Genomic DNA, 20286 nt, shown 5'->3' on the forward strand with positions numbered 1-20286 from the left:
TTGGAGGGACCCTGCTTGCACAGTGGCACAGATCAGAGCTTTCGTTTTCCAGTCTCATAAATAAAGACCAGTGATCTCAGCCTGAGTATGTCAGTGGGAAGATGCATAAGTGAGATGATGTGCATGAAAGTGTTTTGCAAATACCAAAGCACCAGCAGATACTAGTGGTGGTAATATTATAACGATTATGATAGTGAATGGAGGTTGTTTGATTCCAAAGGTTTTGGAGTCATCCTTCATTAGGTCCCAGTCCCTCCAATTACTTGCTCTGTGGCCTTGGACAAGTTGGTTAACCTTGAACACATCTTTCTGGGTGTCAATTTCCACCTGTCGCTCTAGGGTGGGCATTGGACATATGATCTCTAATGATCATAATATGATCCTTATAGTCCATAATAATTATATGGTTTACCCAAGATTTTATATCTTGTGTCCTGAGTGCCCCCTTTCACTCTCAAAACTTTCCTTGTTTGATGAACTGGAATTTATTAAAATTATGAAGTGTTCATCAAAAGCACCACTAAGAGAGTAAAAATGCCAGCCAAAGAGTGGGAAGAGATCTTTTCAGTAGCTATATGACAAACGACTCCTATTAAAATTGTACTGAGAACTTCTATAGATCAATAAGGAAAAGACAACGCAATTTAAAAATCGGCAAAAGACTTGAGCAGGTACTTCACAAAAGGGAATATCCACATGACCAGAAAGTATATAAAAAGGTGCAAAAGTTCATGATTCATCAGGGAAATGCAAGTCAAAACCACAAAGAGTTAGCAATCACTATACATCCACTAGCGTGGCTGAAAAGTAAAATATTGACAATACCAAGTGTTGGGGACTATGTGGAAAGAAGCTGAGAACTTTCAAAGTCATCAAGAATATCAAGCTTTCAGGAACCTTCCTTTAGTTTCTCTTCTCTTTCGTTTCACTGTAAGCAGCAAGAAGAAACTAGGGAAGGTAGGAAGCTCTTCACGGGCCCTTGACATGTTCTATGTCTGATCTGGATGGAGGTTACACGAGTGTGTAAAAGTGGACTGAGGATGCACGCATCTCAAAATAATTCCCTTACACCTTCGCGTGCTAAAAAGGGTTCAGTGTGTGAGCACGTGCGCGAGCACGAGCGTTCAGGGGCTGGAAACCGATTGGTGCGCGTGCGTGGCCGCCCGTGTGCGCGCGGAAGCCGGAAGCAAGGGCGTGCGCGCGCGCGCGGAGGGGGCGGAGCAAGGCTGGGAGGCCGGAAGTTGGGCGGCAGCCCGGCCGTAGCCGGCAATGGAGGGGCTTCCAGCCGACCATGGGCTGCCGCCCGAGGGGCCGGCGGCAGAGGAGGCCGAGCTGCAGGGAGCTGTCTGGAGCGGGGACAGCGGCAACGTGTCCCAGAGCCACAGCAGCGCCTCGGGGCCGTGGGAGGATGAGGGCCCAGAGTCGGGCGCGCCGGGCCGCGACCTGCCGCTGCTGCGCCGCGCCGCCGCGGGCTACGCCGCCTGCCTGCTGCCCGGAGCCGGCGCGCGGCCCGAGGTCGAGGCCCTGGACGCCAGCCTGGAGGACCTGCTCACCAGAGTGGACGAGTTCGTGGGTATGCTGGACATGCTGCGCGGGGACTCCTCCCACGTCGTCAGCGAGGGCGTGCCTCGCATCTACGCGAAGGCCACCGAGATGCGGCAGGTCTACAGCAAGATCGACCGCCTCGAGGCCTTCGTGGCGATGATCGGCGCCAGCGTGGCCAGGATGGAGGAGCAGGTCGCCAGGGCGGAGGCCGAGCTGGGCGCTTTCCCCAGCGCGTTCAGGAAACTGCTGCACACGATTACCGTGCCCTCCTTCTTCAGCAAGGCGCCCTCCGGCCGGCCCCAGCAGAGCGGCTACGAACCCCCCGTCCTGTTTCGGACCGAGGACCACTTTCCCTGTTGCAGCGAGAGACCTCAGATCTGAGTCCCCCGGGCAGCACTGCAAGGGCACCCTGCCTGAGATTATCTCGAGTGTTAAATCAGTTGGAAATTCTGCTGATAGACATACACGATGTTGGAGTCTGACATGTTTATATTTTGCACACTCTTATTTCCCCGTCTTAGTGATTTCACGTAAGGATGTTTGGTTTTGTGTGTCTTCCAATGCTAAGCTGAGAGCTGCTTGGTCCGGGATGGGACCGGGTTCGGAGAAGAAAAGGAAGGAGCTTTTCTGTGCACTGTGGCAGGACTGCTATGTTTCTGGGTTTTACAGCTCAACTCACAGTATTATTTTTTCAAAGTGTATATATTTTATACTCTTAGGAAAAACTGCTGAGCTGTTCAGGTCTTGTCATTGTTCGATCCTAGTAGCGATTCCATTTTCTGTAGCTTACTTTGAGGGTAGATGGTAAGTTGTTTCACGTTACATTAAACTTTTCATATCATGGGTTATACGCCGAAGGAAACGGTAGAATTTCTGAGATGGATTGATTTATCGCATCTAATTCTGAAGTTGTGTTTGAAAGTATGCCCCCACAGTCTTGGTTTGTCCACAGCAAACAAGTCTATATGTGGTTGCCAACATTTGGTTTATAATTTAAATATTAATAAAAAGTTTACATTTTATTGGAAAGGCTTTTCTTCTGAAAAGGACTTCACATATTTCCTTTTTTGTGTGATTGAAAATAGACCTGTTGCTCATGATTTTAGGGATAAGGAAAAGTGGCTTGGGAGCACCTCCTTTAGAAGGCTAATGTGAGGAGTGCCTGGCTGGCTCAGTCGGTTAAGCGACCAGTTCCTGATTTTGGCTCAGGTCATGATCTCACAGTTGGGAAGTTCCAGCCCCGAGTCAGGCTCTGTGCGGTCAGTGCAGAGCCTGCTTGGGATTCTCTCTCCCCCTCTCTCTCTCTGCCCCTCCCACACTAGCACACTCTCGCTCTCTCAAAATAAATAAACTTCAAAGAAAAAAAAAAAAGGCTGAAGTGAAAAACCTTACCTGGTATTTCACAGAATTGTATGTTTCTTTCCTCTCAAAGTAAACACTTAAATCACTTGTGTGAATGATTGGTATTAGGATTTTGTTCTTTCCCCCGACAGCATGGAATCTGAAAAATGTTTTGCCGGCCTAAGGGCTTTGATCTTGACTTGAATCTGTTTTATTAATGGTCCTAGAGGGCGCTGGACCCCAGATACACATACAGCTTAGGCAGCTTTTGTGTCATTTTTCATAGATCTCAGAGGCTGGTAAAGTAGGCATATTGTCACTTAGCCAGATATCATGAAAAGGCGCTAACATAGCCTCCACCTTGGCTTTCTTCTATGTCGCACATAATACAGTTTTTTATTTAGGTAGTTCATTGATTACAAATTAAGGAACTCCTGAATGTAGAAGCTGAAAGCACCCGTGAGCTCCATTTAATATTGGGCAATTACTGGGGACTGCTGTAGTTAGTATATTCCGATGACATAGTCACTGAATCCGAAAATGTTTCTTACATAACGTCCGTGTTGCTAAAATGCTTTTTAAACTTGTTAATATTAAAAGGTAGGTAGTGATTAGGGCAAATTATGAAAAAACTTAGAATAATTTTTAGGCTGAGATTTAATATCCCCAAACTCCGGAAAGCATACGTTAACAAGTGCGCTATAAAGTAAAACTTTATTAGGAATATATAATGCTTAGATATTTACTTTCATTACCTACAAAAAAGTAAATTGGGTTGAGAAAATTAAAAGAATAACCAGTAAAAGATCACTTACTTTACGTTACTTAAAAAAAAAAAAAAAATACTGGACACAATTACTTTAAAAAACAAAATAAACTTGGGGCGCCTGGGTGGCGCAGTCGGTTAAGCGTCCGACTTCAGCCAGGTCACGATCTCGCGGTCCGTGAGTTCGAGCCCCGCGTCAGGCTCTGGGCTGATGGCTCGGAGCCTGGAGCCTGTTTCCGATTCTGTGTCTCCCTCTCTCTCTGCCCCTCCCCCGTTCATGCTCTGTCTCTCTCTGTCCCAAAAATAAATAAAAAACGTTGAAAAAAAAAATTTAAAAAAAAATAAAAAAAATAAAAAACAAAATAAACTTTAAATATTTTATTTAAGATTAAAAAAATTTTTTTTAGTATTTATTTATCTTAGAGCACAAGTCGGGGAGGGGCATAGAAAGAGGGGGACACAGAATCTGAAGCAGGCTCCAGGCCCTGAGCTGTCAGCACAGAGCCCAACATGGGGCTTGAACCTAGGAACTAGGAGATCATGACCTGAACTGAAGTCAGACGCTTAACCGACTGAGCCACCCAGGTGCCCCTAAGATTTTATTTTTAAGTGATCTCTACACCCAACCTGGGGCTTGAACCCACAACCCTGAGATCAAAGAGTTGCATGCTCTACGACTGAGCCAGCTGGGCACCCCAAATATAGATAAACTTAAAAAAAAAAACAAAAAAAACCCCGCTGGTTTAGATGATAACTTACATGATCACATGTACAGCTTATCTCTAAGTGACCTTGGGTTCTGAAATTCTCTTAGTCACTTGGTGCTGTCCCTGAGGTCCTAAATAGAGATTAGTGCGTGGCCTTGTTTGGAATGGGGACTTGAAGCCGGTTTGCATAGCTTAAGACAGATACTAGGTGAAAGTCCCTGGTCTCAAGAATGGGGGTTGCGGGAGGCAGGCCCACCTCTGCCCAGGCACTGCCGCCTTCAGACCTTCCAGCCCCCTCCTCTCCCACCCCAACCAGCTGGAGATTTAAGGGGGACCCTTCTGGATCTTGGAAAACTGGTCCTTCCCCCTCTCAGAAGTCCATAAAAGTTGGGGGAGGGGGCCAGTTGTCATGTGGGTGACCTCTGCAGACCCATCTCTGCTGCTGGGTCTGGAGCTCTCCTGCTTTCCAGAATAAACAGGGATGGGGTTTAAGAACGCTTGAGAGGGGCACCCCGCCAACCACACCGGAGTCGAGATGTTCTTCACTTCCACACCTGCTTACAGAACACAATGAGCGCTCAGTGTCCCGGAGTCCAAATGACATCCGCTTAGTCCCAAGGGCAGCCTCAGGCGTCCAGAAGTCAGCTTACGAACACACATAAAATTGGGTACTAATGAGCTGGTAAGCAGCTTGTGGCTTCTTTTCCTCTAGCCAGAGCTTGAGGAATACGAGCCTTGGACCGAGGAGGGGGATCCGTCATGGGTATAAAAGCGTAGCCCCAGGGCACCCCGGTGGCTCAGTCAAACAGCCGACTTTGGCTCAGGTCGTGATCTCGCAGTTCATGAGTTTGGGCCCCACGTCGGGCTCTGTGCTGACAGCTAGGAGCCTGGAGCCCGCTTCGGATTCTGTGTCTCCCTCTCTCTCTGCATCTGCCCCACTCGCGCTCTTGTCCCTCTCAAAAATAAATAAACATTAAAAAAAAATAAAAAATAAAAGTGCAGCCCCGTGTGAACCTGCTCACTGTATGATCTAGGACGGGCCCCCAAAGGGCCAGACAGTAAGAACCGCAAGGCCTCATGGCCTCACCTACTCGCTCTCCCCTTGAGCAGAAGCAGCCATGGACCACATTGTATATGTGCTGCTGAAGCGAGCACACCACGGACCACATTGTAGACACATGGGCAGGCGGTCTGCAAATAAAACTTTATATATATATAAACACAAGTATTTCTTGAAACAAAAGACCTAAGAGGGGCAAACTAATAATGGTCTGGGATTTTAAGATTTTAAACCTATCTCGGTTAAACTGCCCTCAGAAGGGGCAGCATGGGTAGATGAAAAGCATTAGTTCATAAGGGTTTTTGTTTCCCCTGCCAGTGAAAGCAAATAAGAAAAATGGGCTCAGGACAACAGACAGGGAAGCCAGGTCACCAGCTGCCTTTGGATGTGAGACCCAGTCCCAAACGGCTGGAACCCAGCTTGGGTCTTCTCTGCTGCAAGACCCACTTTCTTTACCAGGAACGAAGCTTCGCAGACTCACGGCGCTGTCTTCTAAGGAATTTGGCTTAAGATGATCTGCTGTCAGAAGTGAGGGCTGACATCTAATTCATCAGTATGACTGCAGGCAGCACCCGCGACACGTCCCAAATGCACCCTCTCCGTCCATCCCAAGGCTACCCCAACTCAGCCACTCGGTGGTCTCTTAAGTGGTTTCCTGCTTCCCCTGTCCCCTCTCCAAGCCCCTCTCCACAGAGTACGCAGCAGCCAAAACTGTCTCTAAAAACCACGGGCCAGATATATTGGGCTTTGCCTAAAACCGTCATTAGCGTCTCATGACCTTGGAATAAAATCTGAATTCTGTTCTCTGGCCTGTCCTACCCTACAGGGTCTGGCTCCCACCCCATCAGTGACCTTGTCTTGGGCCTCTCTTCCCTTGCTCACCCCCCTCCAGCTTCACCTTGACCCTGAAAGATACCCACCGTGTGCCCTTCAAGGCGCTTATCACAGTTGTGTCTGTGTCACTCTGGGGTCTGCCTCCCCCACCTCCGGGCAGGCATGGGCTCTGTCAGTCCCGCTGGGCCTCCGCTGTGCTGTCGGCAGGTGACCTGTCACACTCAGCTGTTGAGCGAATGACTGTCAGGCTGGCAGAGCAAAGGAACGGCCAGACATACAGTGGACGCTGGGCCAGGAATGGGAGACAGAAAGGCAAATACAGTGATCCGATCACATGTTTGCTAGGAAGTCAAGCACCATGGGAGGCCTGAGGACACCAAGGAAAGTAAGACTGGATTCTTCTTCAAGAGCTGCACGGGTCGGGTGCCAGCTCAGTCCAACCCAAGGTTAGGGATCGAACTTGTTAAATCTGGTACGAGCGCTCTTAATTGTGCCCCGGACATGTTGATCTAGAATTTTCAGAGCTACCTTTCTGAAGAGACTCCTTTCCCTGCCAAAAGGTTAAAAGATCATCTTCCGGGGCGCCTGGGTGACTCTGTCGGTTGAGTGGCTCTTGAATGTCTAACTCTTAAAGGCTCAGGTCATGATCTCACGGTTCATGGGTTCGAGCCCCACATCGGGCTCTGTGCTGCCAGTGTGGAGCCTGCTTGCGATTCCCTCTCTTCCTCTCTTTCTGCCCCTCCCCCCTCATTATCTGCTCTCTCTCTTTCAAAATAAATAGACATTAAAAAAATCATTTTCCAAAGTGACCTACGCTGTTAGCCCCAATCATAGAGAAGGGAACCCATTTCTTTTAGAATGAGAGATTCTTCTTCATGACCTTCATCACCAAAGGGAGGCCTGCCTGTCCGGAGGGGGTCTGCCTGGGACAGAGGATGAGAGTAAAGCGGCCCCAGGCCCCCTCCAGTGGGTGTGCGACTGCGGGGCCGGGCGGGCCGCGAAGCTGCAGGAACAGCTCCTGCCCCAGCAGGGGGCGCTGCCGCAGCAGGAAAGGCCGTCTGCGAACTGCCGGTCGGGCCCCAGGCTCCGGCAACTAAAACACACCGGCGTCCGCAGTGGCAGCCTTGGCTCCTGCAGATTCAGAGCCAGCAGGTCCTGTCCACTCCCGAGGGGCTTGCAGTGGGGGGCCCACGGCTGTCCCCCAAAGCCCCTCTTCTTGCTCGGGGTGGGGGAGGGGAGGAAGGTGGGATGGCAGCAGCCGGTCTGGCGGGACAGTAGACAGTGGCCACATCCTGTCCCTCACCCCGTTTGCTGTCCTCAGTCTTCTCTGCACCCAGAACGAGCATGCTCGTTTATTGATTCACCTGTCCGTCTGTCTGTCTCCCCCACTAGGGCGCGGAACTTGGCCTTGGTCCATTTTGTGTGCCCCTGAGTGCCGGGGTGCCTGGCCCCGTGTCTGGCCCAGGGCAGGGCCTCCAAATCTGACGGATGAATGGAGGAAACGCGAGGATGAGCAGGTGTGGACAAGAAGGACCGAGCAGGGCTGAGTCTGACGGGCTGCCTTGTGGTAATTCAGCTCCTCGTTCTGGCAAATCCAGGAAACCTGTTTCGGTGTGTTGGGGGGGGTTGGGGGGGAGGGGCGAGTGGAGGCAGGCTCCTCCCCCCAACGCACACAAAATACCTGTCACTTTCTAGACTGGAAATGCTTACCGGTAGACTTTCTGCAGGGGGTCGGGCTGGAGGTTGGGGCCTGGACGTGGGCATCACGGGGAAGTGGGCATCACAGGGAGGTGGGCATCATGGGAGGGGCATCACAGGCAGGTGGGCATCATGGGGAGGTGGGCATCATGGGAGGTTGGCATCACAGGGAGGTGGACATCATGGGAGGTGGGCATCACGGGAAGTGGGCATCACAGGGAGGTGGGCATTATGTGAAGTGGGCATCATGGGGTGGTGGGCATCATGGGAGGTGGGCATCATGGGGAGGTGGGCATCATGGGAGGTGGACATCACAGGAAGGTGGCCATCATGGGGAGGTGGGCATCATGGGAGGTGGGCATCACGGGAAGTGGGCATCATGGGGAGGTGGGTATCATGGGGAGGTGGGCATAATGAGAGGTAGGCATCACAGGGAGATGGGCATCATGGGAGGTGGGCATCACGGGAGGTAAGCATCATGGGGTGGTGGGCATCATGGGAGGTGGGCATCATGGGGAGGTGGGCATCATGGGAGGTGGACATCACGGGAAGTGGGCATCACAGGGAGGTAGGCATCACGAGAGGTGGGCATAATGGGGAGGTGGGCATCATGGGAGGTGGACATCACGAGGAGTTGGGCATCACAGGGAGGTAGGCATCACGAGAGGTGGGCATAATGGGAGGTAGGCATCCCAGGGAGGTGGACATCACAGGGAAGTGGGCATCACAGGGAGGTGGGCATTATGTGAGGTGGGCATCATGGGGTGGTGGGCATCATGGGAGGTGGGCATCATGGGGAGGTGGGCATCACAGGGAGGTGGACATCACAGGAAGGTGGTCATCACGGGGAGGTGGGCATCATGGGAAGTGGGCATCATGGGGAGGTGGGCATCATGGGAAGTGGGCATAACGGGAGGTAGGCATCACAGGGAGATGGGCATCATGGGAGGTGGGCATCACGGGAGGTGGGCATCATGGGGAGGTGGGCATCATGGGAGGTGGACATCACAGGAAGGTGGTCATCACGGGGAGGTGGGCATCAAGGGAGGTGGGCATCATGGGAAGTGGGCATCATGGGGAGGTGGGCATCATGGGAGGTGGGCATCATGGGGAGGTGGGCATCATGAGAGGTGGACATCACAGGAAGGTGGGCATCATGGGGAGGTGGGCATCATGGGGAGGTGGGCATCATGGGAGGTGGACATCACAGGAAGGTGGCCATCATGGGGAGGTGGGCATCATGGGAGGTGGGCATCACAGGAGGTGGGCATCATGGGAGGTAGGCATCATGGGGAGGTGGGCATCATGGGAGGTTGGCATCACGGGGAGGTGGACATCATGGGAGGTGGGCATCACGGGAAGTGGGCATCACAGGGAGGTGGGCATTATGTGAAGTGGGCATCATGGGGTGGTGGGCATCATGGGAGGTGGGCATCATGGGGAGGTGGGCATCATGGGAGGTGGACATCACAGGAAGGTGGACATCATGGGGAGGTGGGCATCATGGGAGGTGGGCATCACGGGAAGTGGGCATCATGGGGAGGTGGGTATCATGGGGAGGTGGGCATAACGAGAGGTAGGCATCACAGGGAGATGGGCATCACGGGAGGTAGGCATCATGGGGTGGTGGGCATCATGGGAGGTGGGCATCATGGGAGGTGGACATCACGGGAAGTGGGCATCATGGGGAAGTGGGCATAACAGGAGGTAGGCATCACAGGGAGATGGGCATCATGGGAGGTGAGCATCACGGGAGGTAGGCATCATGGGGAGGTGGGCATTATGAGTCGTTGGGACAAGCTGAGTTCAAGTGCCAGCAGCCCATTACTACTTTGCAAGTTGTTTCAGAGTTCTTTCTCGACTGATTTTTTTTAGTTCCTTGTTTCTATTCTTTTTAAAAGAATTTGTGGTAAAATACATTCAGCACAAATTTACCAGCTTAACCATTTTTCAGTGTCCAGGTCAGTGCTACTAAGCACGTGCACCGTGTCGTGCAGCCACCATCCGTCCCAGAACTCTCTCGTGGCAGGACTCACCCTCTGTCCCCATGAAACACTAACCCCCACCCGGCCTCCCCTGCCCCTGGCGCCCACCCTCCGCCTTCTGTCTCTGTGAATCTGACTGCTCTCAGGACCTCCTGTGACTGCAGTCATACAGCGTCTGTCCCTTGTGATGGGCTTCTTCCACTGAGCACAAGGTCCTCCAGGTTCAACCACGTGGTAGCAGGGGTCAGGGTGTCCTTCCTTTTAAAAGTTGAATACTGTTCCGCCGTGTGCATGGACCACACTGTGTTTGTGCCCTCCTCTGTTGGGTTGCTTCTGCCTTTGGGCTGCTATGAACTTGGGGGTATAAATATCTCTCTGAAACCCTGCTTTCAGTGTTTCTGGGTAAATACCAAGGAGTAGAATTGTTGGATCATGGGGTAGTTCTAATCTCAATTTTCTTAATTACTTTTTTTTATTCGAAAATGTTTTTTCATGTTGATTTAAAAAAATCTTTTTAATGTTTATTTTTGAGAGAGGGACAGACAGCTTGCAGGGGAGGAGCAGCGAAAGAGAGAGGGAGACACAGAATCTGAAGCAGACTCCAGGCTCCAAGCTGTCAGCACAGATCCCGATGTGGGGCTTGAACTCATGAACCGTGAGATCATGACCTGAGCCAAAGTCTGATACTTCACCGACTGAGCCACCCAGGTGCCCCAACCTACGTTTTTTGTTTGTTTGTTTGTTTGTTCTTGTTTTTTATTTTAGAGAGAGAGAGAGAGAGAGAGAGCTAGCAGGAGCGGGGCAGTGGGGCAGAGGGAGAGAGAGAATTTCAAGCAGGCTCCACACTCATTGTGGAGCCTGACTCGGGGCTCAATCCCATGACCCTGGGATCACAACCTGAGCGGAAATCAAGTCGGACACCCATCCCACTGAGCCACCCAGGCGCCCCTGATTTCGATGTTTTGAGGAGCGTCCCTATTCCTTCCACAGTGGCTGTACCGTTTTACGTTCCCACCAACAGTGGACAAGGGTTCCGATGTCTCCACATCGTCGCCAACGCTTGTTATTATTGTTATTTCACACTGGCCATCCTAACGGGCGCCAGGCGGTGAGGGGAGAGGTTCTCAGGGTACCTGAGGTGACGGAGACAAGCCAACAGCGATGACAGCCGTAGCACGTGCCCCATCCTGCTGTGTTCTTGTGTCGCCACCAGGCCTCCTGTCCACCCCTCGTTCCCCCAGGAGGAGGAGCGAGCTACGCGGGTGCCGGGTGCGAGCTCGGACGCCCCGGTCCCGTCTCTCGGTGCTGGAGTTCCTGAATTACAGCCGCTGCCCCTGGGCGGCTTCCGTCTGTCTGTTGGCTTTAGCCCGGTGGGCTGTGGGCAGTGGTCCCTGCAGTTGGCTGTTCTGGGGTCCTCAGGACCCCTGGCCCTCCTGATGGGGGGCGGAGGGCCCCAGGAGAAGCTCTTGCCCACAGGGGCAGCCCCACGTCCATTCCAGGACACAAGTCCTGAAGCTCAGAGCCCAGGAAGGCGAGCTACATGTTGCCCCCTCCGGCCACCCCTGACCTTGGGGACTGCTTGTTGCTGGGCGGCAGCCGGCCCCTTGCCCCAGAGTGTGCACAGGTGAGCCCGTTGAGGCACAGCCTGCAGACCCATCCTGCCGGGGAGAGGCAAACACCCACACAGACTCTGACTTCAGAGACACCAGCGATTTGGGAGACCCTAGAGAAGCCCAGCAGGTGCTGGAACACGCTGGGGCTGCAGGCAGGTGTGGCATCACACCTGAGGAGCCCAGACATGCAGCCACGTGGGGGACACGCCACCGGGAATTCTTAACACCTCTCGCGAGACCAGTGAGACTTGGGGCAGGACTTTCTTAGCTTTGGTGGGGTTTTCTTCTACCGACCTTGGATTGAATTTGCTTTTCTTTTCCTAGTTTCTAAGGCAGAAGTTTAGATGATCGATTGTGGATCTTTCTGCTTTTTCTTTTCTTTTTTTTTTTATTTTTTTTTAACTTTTATTTATTTTTGAGAGAGAGAGAGAGAGACAGAGCATGAACGGGGGAGGGGCAGAGAGAGAGGGAGACACAGAATCGGAAGCAGGCTCCAGGCTCTGAGCTGTTAGCACAGAGCCCGACGCGGGGCTTGAACTCACGGACTGCGAGATCGTGACCTGAGCTGAAGTCAGACGCTTGCCCAACAGAGCCACCTAGGCGCCCCTCTTTCTGCTTTTTCTAATCTACGAGTTCACAGTTACCAACCTTCCCCTAAACACTGCTTTTGCTACAATTTACATAAGCTGCATTTTCAGTTTCATGGAGTTCAAACTGTTTTAAAATTTCTATCGCGATTTCTACTTTGACTCGTGTTGTTTAAAAAAAAATTTTTTTAATGTTTATTTATTTTTGAAAGAGAGAACGACAGAGACAGAGCGTGAGTGAGGGAGGGGCAGAGAGAGAAGGAGACACAGAATCCGAAGCAGGCTCCAGGCTGTTAGCACACAGCCCAACGCTGGGCTTGAACCTACGAACCATGAGATCGTGACCTGAGCCAAAGTCAGACGCTCAACCGACTGAGCCACCCAGGTGCCCCATACCTATGTGTTATTTAGAAGGCTGTTGTTTGGGGGCACCTGGGTGGCTCAGAGTTTAAGTGTCTGATTTCGGCTCAGGTCATGATCTCACAGTTCGTTAGTTCGAGTCCCACATTGGGCTCTCTGCTGACAGCTCTGTTTCCCTCTCTCTCTGCCCCTCCCCTGCTTGTGTGCTCTCTCTCTCTCTCTCTCTCTCTCTCTGTCTCTCAAAAATAAATACATAAACAGTTTTAAAATTTTTCAGAAGCCCGTTGTTTGAGCTCCAAGAATTTAGAAGTCTCGCCGTTGTGAATTTTAACTGAAATCCATTGAGGTCTGAGAGTATACATTGTATGATTTCCACTCTTTTAAACATGCGGTATATCTTAGGGTCTGTCTTACATGTGGACTATCGGCAAACGTCCCACGGGGGCTCGAGAAGGATGTGTGCTCTGCTTCCGTTAGACGAAGCCGTCTCGGTGTTTTTTGTTTTTAAAACTTTTTTATTTTGGAGTAGTTTCAGACTTGCACAGAAGTTGCAAAAATAGTTCAGCCCGCTCACGGGTGCCCTTCAGCCAGCGCCCGGCAACGACAGCGTCTTGCATAACCACCTTGCACTGACCAACCCGGGAAACGGACATTGGCACGCTCCCGCTAACCGAGCTACAGCCCTCACTCGGATTTCTGCTGCCTTTCCACGCACTCACTTTTTCTCTTCGTACCCAGTTCTGTGGAACCAGCACCCCAGGTGCAGAACTGTTCTGCCACTCCAAAAAACTCCCTTGTGCTACCCCCTTGGGGGTCACCCCCCACCCCCCACTCCAATCCCTGGAAACCACTGATGAGCTCTCCATGGATTTTTTTGTTGAGAGCGGTATATACATCCGGTTTGTAATCCGGGAGTGGCTTTGTTCACGCATATGCCCTTGGGATCCATCCATCCGGGGCTTCTGGGTGTCAGGCCGCCCCTTATTTTTTTGGCACTGTTGATCTTCCCCTCCAGGGAAGAAGCCTGAGCCCTTTCCTCGACCCCTGGCTTCCTGGCCCCTGCAGACTGAGTACTGTGCACCCGGACGCAGGACCCTGGGCCGTGAATCCCCCCCCAGCCTCCACGTTCCGTTCCGCAGCCAGCATGGACTTGGCCTTGTGCCCAGCCCCCCGCCCACATTCTCTGGCTCAGCCCCGCTGGGTGAGTACCCACCTTTCAGACGGGGTGGGGGGGAAGCAGGGCTCAGAGACGTCATCGGTTTCTAACCTGGCTGTGAGCAGAGGTGCACTGCACGCCCCGGAAGGCTCCCGGGCACACCCGCTGACCCCCGTGCCGTCCCACTCCCCACGCAGGACCCTCCCCGCTCCTGCTCCCGGGTGGCCCAGGATGGAGACGGCCTTTGGTGGCAGGTGTCATCCATGCTGAGACCTGATCCAGGAGAGGGGGGCAGCCGGACTGTGCTGAGGGGAAGAGTGGCTGACGTACAAGGGAAGAAGCGCAAAGGCCCTGAGGCGGCAGGTGCCTCCCCACGAAGTTTCCAAGTAAAGACGAGGAGGAAGGCCCTGGTATCAGGCGGTAAGGATTCTCCTGGTGGGGACTCCACGTCCTGGCCACTTGTCCTGACTTTGGCTGGATAAACCTGGGCCAGTGCCAAGGCCACGCGCACATGACCCTCACGTAAAGAGAGAGGACAGAAAGCCACGCGGGGAGACGTGTGTGCATGTGTGTGAGACACAGTTTAGTAAACACTGAAGCAGACAGGAGTGGGGGGGCTCTGGGAGACGTCCGTGGGACAGAGGGGTGACTGAATGTCTTGAGAAGGCCGTCAGCAACGAATGGGGCACTGGGGTGAAGCCGCCGGCTCCTGGTTCAAGTGCCAGCCTACGTGGCTTCAAATTCCAGCTCAGCCCCACCTTGTGACAGATGAGAAAACCGAAGCCAGGAGCAGGGAGGAGACCCGCTCCAGGCCATGCCCCCCCCGCCCCCCGTTACACAGGTCCCCACTGCACGCAGATTCTTATCCCAGGGTACCCTTTACATGTCAGACTTTCTTCCATTTCTCCCAGCCTCAGAACCTGGTGAGAACCACCATAAAGAAGTACTCACTGCTTGATGGAGATACACGGACAGGAGCTGGCAGACCCCCAGCTTTCAGACTCTCCCAGCCTCCGAGATGAGGCACCCAGACAAGTCAAGAAAACGACCCCAGATCAGGGCGCCTGAGTGGTTCAGGCAGTTCAACGTCTGACTCTTAGATTTGGCTCAGGTATGATCCCAAGGGTTCGTGATTTCGAACACCACATTGGGCTCTGTGCTGACGGTGCAGAGCCTGCTTGGGCTTCTCTTCCTCTCTCTGTCCCTCCCACTCTCTCTCTTACTCTCTTTCTCAAAATAAATAAATAAATAAATAAGCTAGAAAGAAAGAAAGAAAGAAAGGGAACTACCTAAGATCACATAGCCTGGCAGGGGTAGAGGTGGGCTGGACCAGACCAGCTGGCTCCCTGGATGGCCTGATCTAACATGTAGTCTCGGGGCGCCCGGAGGGCTCAGTCGGTTAAACATCCTACTTCTGCTCAGGTCATGATGTCACGGTTTGTGGGTTTGAGTCCAGGTTCGGGCTCTGTGCTGACAGCTCAGAGCCTGGAGCCTGCTTCAAATTCTGTCTCCCTCTCTCTCTGCCCCTCCCCTGCTCTGTCTCTTTCTCTCGAAAATAAATAAACATTAAAAAAACACACACCATGTATTCTTTACTGATTCATTCAACAAACACCGTTTGGAGTATGCACCATGTACCGGGCACTGGCCAGTGAGTAGGACCCAGGCCCTGACCTGGGTCACTCAAGGGAAAGTGGGGGAGAGAGAGCTAAAGAGTCATCGTAGGTGGTCACAAGGAGAAACCTTGGCATTCTATGTGAGGTCTCGGGGCTGGGGGGTGGGGGCAGGTAGTTGGAGATGGCTCCCTGGAGGAGGTGATGGCTGGACCAAACATTGCAGGATGAGTTGAAGTTTGCCAGAGAGAAATGGGAGGGGAAGGGCACTCCAGGTGGAGGGAACAGCATGTATAAACACACAGAAACAAGAAAGACGGAGAGCATATGATGCAGAGGTGTCAAAAATCTACTTCTTAAAATTCAGCTAGGCATCCTGCATTTTACACATTCAAAAAGAAAGAGAGAGAGAAAGAAAGAGAGAGAGAAGGAAAGAAAAAAGAAAGAAAGAAGAGAGAGGGAGGAAAGAAAGAAAGAAGGAAGGAAAGAAAGAAAGAAAGAAGGAAAGAAAGAAAAAAGAAGAAAAGAAAGAAAGAAGAGAGAGGGAGGAAAGAAAGAAAGAAGAAAGAAGGAAGGAAAGAAAGAAAGAAGAAAGAAGGAAGGAAAGAAAGAAAAAGAAGAAAAGAAAGAAAAAGAAGAAAAAGAAAGAAGAAAGAAAGAAAGAAGAGAGAGGGAGGAAAGAAAGAAAGAAGAAAGAAGGAAGGAAAGAAAGAAGGAAAGAAAGAAAAAGAAAGAAGGAAAGAAAGAAAGAAAAAGAAGAAAAGAAAGAAAGAAAGAAAGAGAAGGAAAGAAAGAAAGAAAGAAAAAAGAAAGAAGAGAGAGGGAGGAAAGAAAGAAAGAAGAAAGAAGGAAGGAAAGAAAGAAAGAAGGAAAGAAAGAAAAAAGAAGAAAAGAAAGAAAGAAAAAGAAGAAAAGAAAGAAAGAAAGAAAGAAAGAAAGAAAAAGAAGGAAAGAAAGAAAGAAAGAAAAAAGAAAGAAGAGAGAGGGAGGAAAGAAAGAAAGAAGAAAGAAGGAAGGAAAGAAAGAAAGAAAGAAGGAAAGAAAGAAAAAAGAAGAAAAGAAAGAAAGAAAAAGAAGAAAAGAAAGAAAGAAAGAAGAGAGAGGGAGGAAAGAAAGAAAGAAGAAAGAAGGAAGGAAAGAAAGAAGAAAGAAGGAAGGAAAGAAAGAAAAAGAAGAAAAGAAAGAAAAAGAAGAAAAAGAAGAAAGAAAGAAGAGAGAGGGAGGAAAGAAAGAAAGAAAGAAGGAAGGAAGGAAGGAAAGAAGGAAAGAAAGAAAAAGAAAGAAGGAAAGAAAGAAAAAGAAGAAAAGAAAGAAAGAAAGAAAAAGAAGGAAAGAAAGAAAGAAAGAAAGAAGAAAGAAGAGAGAGGGAGGAAAGAAAGAAAGAAGAAAGAAGGAAGGAAAGAAAGAAAGAAAAAGAAAGAAGGAAAGAAAGGCAGGCTGAGCACGAGATGGGAGCAAGACACCTGCAGCTGGCCTGACACCCACGGGCCCGCAGGGTGGGGCATCTTGTCCCGTCAATGGTTGACTTCAGGCAGCAGAAACCTCTGGAGCCTTGTCTCTCCCCAAAGAGTCACTTCAAAGACTTTGACCTTGGTCCTGGGGCCTGCAGGAGTCACGGGGCGGCTTCCCTGAGTAACTCAGAGTGAAGTTCCACCCAGGGTCGTCCAGACGCTCAGCAAGAAGCAGGTCCGGTCTGTCCAAGCTGCCACTAGTGACCCCAGAGATCTCTAAGGGCGTCACTGAAGGGGGGTCACCACGATGACAGAGCGCGTCGACACAAATGTGCATCGATCCCACTCTGTGTGACACCTGTCAAGGGTCAGGACTTTGCCCACGTGACCCAGGAGGGGCAGGACCTGTTCCCTCCCCCGCCTTCCCCCCCCCTCCCCCCCGCCGTTTCCCAGATGTCAGTGCGTGTTCCCAGGCCTTGTGTTCCCAGACGTCTTGCCTCTGGTCACTAGAAGACAGTGTGGTGTTCCCCAGAGCTGAGGGCTTTGAGCAAGTTATTGCAACTCTCTGGGCCTCAGTTTCCTCATCTGCAGGCTGTGGCGGAGACGACGTGAGCTCAAGGCAGCAAGGAAAGCCTGAGTGGCTGCGAGGGCCGGTCCTGCACTGGGCTCAGGGCTGCCTCGCTGGGAGACGCCGAATCTTCTCAAAGAACCACAGTCCCGTGCGCGCTCCTGACACTGTGCCCCAGACGCGGCTCCCACCGAGTCGTCTCTCCCCCCACCGGATCTCCCCTCCACCTGCCTCCGTCTCTGGAGATGCTCACTCTGGGGGACGCCGGCTGCCATGCCGTGAGGAAGCCCGAACTGGCTGGCGTGGAAGGAGGCCCCCGGTGGGCGGCCAGTATCAACGGCCCGACACGAATGAACCTCCAGATGATTCCTGGGCAGAGATGAGCCCGATTTCCCCACCCACAGAACCTGTGAGCTTAACAAATCCTTGTTTCAGGAAGTCCCTGGGGTGATTTGCTCCACAGCCAGAATAAGGGGACCCGCCACCCTGCCCTTGACAGGGAAGCGGCTGGGAGTGGGACGGAGGAGTCACCAATCCCCCTGCGACAAGCACTGGGCAGGGGAGGCCTAGGAGGAGGGGAGGGAACCTGCCAGAGGGGCAGGCAGGGGAAGGACTCCAGCAGAGTAACAGCCGTGAACCCAGTGTGCTTACAGAGCTTTGTTGGCGTGCCAAGTCCAAAGTCAGAGGGGAGGGCCGAGAAGGGGCAGGTCCTGCAGCCTTGGAATCAGTCGCCAGGAAAGCCTGAATAAGGGGGGAGGTGGGGACAGGTTTGATTGAGACCCCCTGGAGAGCACACTGGGTGGGTGGGGGGGGGAATGTGCGGGAGGGTTCTGGCTGGAGGCAGGTGAGCAGTGAGGCCTTTACAGCCCCAGAAACCTTGGATCCCCCCTCTCCAAGCAGGTGGGTCTGCCGTGGGGCTGAGAGGTTCAATAGACCCCTGAGCCTCCCTCCCTCCCTTCCCCCTCGTCCCCTTCGCCTTAGTCCCCTTCCCCATTCTCTAGGGCTCTGCGATTTTTCCTCTCACCAGCCACCCAGGGACTGACCCAGCTCCCTGAGGCTCTGACCCCGTGAAGCAAATGCCCCAGCCTGAGCAGCACCTCTGCACGGGCGAGGGGGTACTTAGGGGCTGATTTCCCCAACAGCTGCTGTAAGCTTGGCCGGTCCCCAGAGCCAGCCCACCCTGCATGTCCCGATCAGGTCAAGTCTCTGGATAGGCCCTGGAACGAGACAATAACACACACACACACACACACACACACACACACACCATGAGGGTGAAATGCACAGGCCTGGGGCTGGCGCAGACCTGGTTCCATCCCTGTTCCGTTATTTACAGCTAGGGGCCTGGCCAAGCTCCTGATGCTCTCTGACCCTCAGTTTCCTCATCTGCGGAATGGGGTTGGCTAGGAAGGGCACCTACTTCGTGGAACTGTCGAGAGCAGTTGAACTCAGGTGTCAGGAGTACAGAGGCTCGCGTGGTATTATTCACAGATCACCACCCTTCATCTGGGAACTGGGGGAGGGAGGTGGGAGAAAGGAAGATGTGTGCGTGTGTGTGTGTGTGTGTGTGTGTGTGTGTGTGTGTGTGTGTGCGAATCCCTCCACGTAATGCTAGAAAGGAAGGCTCGCTGTTCTGGACGCACTGGTGGCTCTCCGTCCAGCCCGCCACCCTCCCGGCCTGGCCTCACAGAGGCTGCAGATAGATGGCCTGGTATGTCCTCCGTTTCAGGCCGTGCCGGCCCTCCCTTAATAAAGACCTGTTTCTTCCTGGCTGCGCTCTCGGCCCGGCGACCGCGGGGCTCAATGGGCTCTTCTGAGTGCCCAGCCGGCCCGCCCTTGTGTTTGCCCACGGCGTCCCGTGGAAAGCTCACAATGTGGCCCTGTTCTCCTGCCACCCAGCCGCCAGCTCCCCAGGCCTGCTCGGGAGGAGGCTGTGCCAGCTGGGGAGAGGGGGGGCCTTCGCTGGTTTTCAGGAAGACGCACGCACCGTGTGTGGCCGGAGACGGGACACCTCTTCGTTGGCAACCCCTGCAAATTAAGGGGTGATTTGTTGTGGGCAAACCGTGTGCAGCTGGCAGGGCCGCTGATCAGCTCCCAGGCCCACGCTGGTGCTGGGCCTTTGCAACAAGCTGTTCCTCTGGTCCTCCTGGGGCTGCCCCTTTCCTCTCTCTCCTCCAAGCCTGAGCGGGACCGGCTCCTCCCCGGACCGGGATCGGACGCTCTGTCTCGTGGCCGCGTTTGACTGTCCCCATGTAGGTAGCATTGGTCTTGTCCCTCTAGAGGGTATCCTGTGTGTCTCCTCCATGCCCATTCCCCAGAGCCCAGCACCCTGCCCGGTTCACAGAAGGCCACTCAAAATATGTTAGATGAACGAATAAACAAACCAACCACTGTATTAAGAAATCGGCCTGTGAGGGCCGCCTGGGGGGCTCAGTCGGTTGGGCATTCGACTTCGGCTCAGGTCACCATCTCACGGTTCACGAGTTCAGGCCCCGTGTCGGGCTCTGGGCTGACAGCTTAGAGCCTGGAGCCTGCTTTGGATTCTAGGTCTCCCTCTCTGTCTCTTCCTTGCTCATGCTTTCTCTCTCTGTCTCTTAAAAATAAACATTAAAAAAAAAAAAAGAAATCAGCCTGTGAGTCCATGAAACCATGATTCGATGCATCAGTCACTGTATTAATGAGGTCAGGTCATGCAGGCAGGAATCCTTGCCTAACGTATGTCTGTAATCACCTGCTCTTCCCCGCCTACCTCCAAGCCCCCCAGGGCAGTGCTGGGGCCGGTGTCCTCACGCAGTCCCCAGAACCCACAGCCAGCCCTGGGCCCAGCTGCACACACCATGTCCCGTGAGTAGCAATTGGATGAATAACCCAGGGCACCTTCACATGACCTCTGATCCATTTGGGGGTCACCCCGGCTTTGTCCCGTCTCAAGACCTTTGTACCTACTGTTCCCTGGGCGTGGAATTCTGCTGCCCGGCCCCTTCACCTGAGACGCCTCTTCC

The 20286-nt window shown here is 52.6% G+C and overlaps 1 protein-coding gene across 1 annotated transcript; it reads left to right on the forward strand.

Moving 5' to 3' along the window:
* Nucleotides 1–1207: 1207 nt before the first annotated feature.
* Nucleotides 1208–2567, forward strand: BLOC1S4 (biogenesis of lysosomal organelles complex 1 subunit 4). Its single transcript, XM_019453765.2, has one exon. The coding sequence runs from the start codon at nt 1270–1272 to the stop codon at nt 1924–1926; it is 657 nt and encodes a 218-aa protein (XP_019309310.2). The 5' UTR covers nt 1208–1269; the 3' UTR covers nt 1927–2567.
* Nucleotides 2568–20286: the final 17719 nt, after the last annotated feature.

The sequence above is a fragment of the Panthera pardus genome, unplaced genomic scaffold, assembly GCF_024362965.1.
Source record: "Panthera pardus isolate Hobbes unplaced genomic scaffold, ASM2436296v1 HiC_scaffold_13, whole genome shotgun sequence".
In the NCBI taxonomy this organism is placed as follows: domain Eukaryota; kingdom Metazoa; phylum Chordata; class Mammalia; order Carnivora; family Felidae; genus Panthera; species Panthera pardus.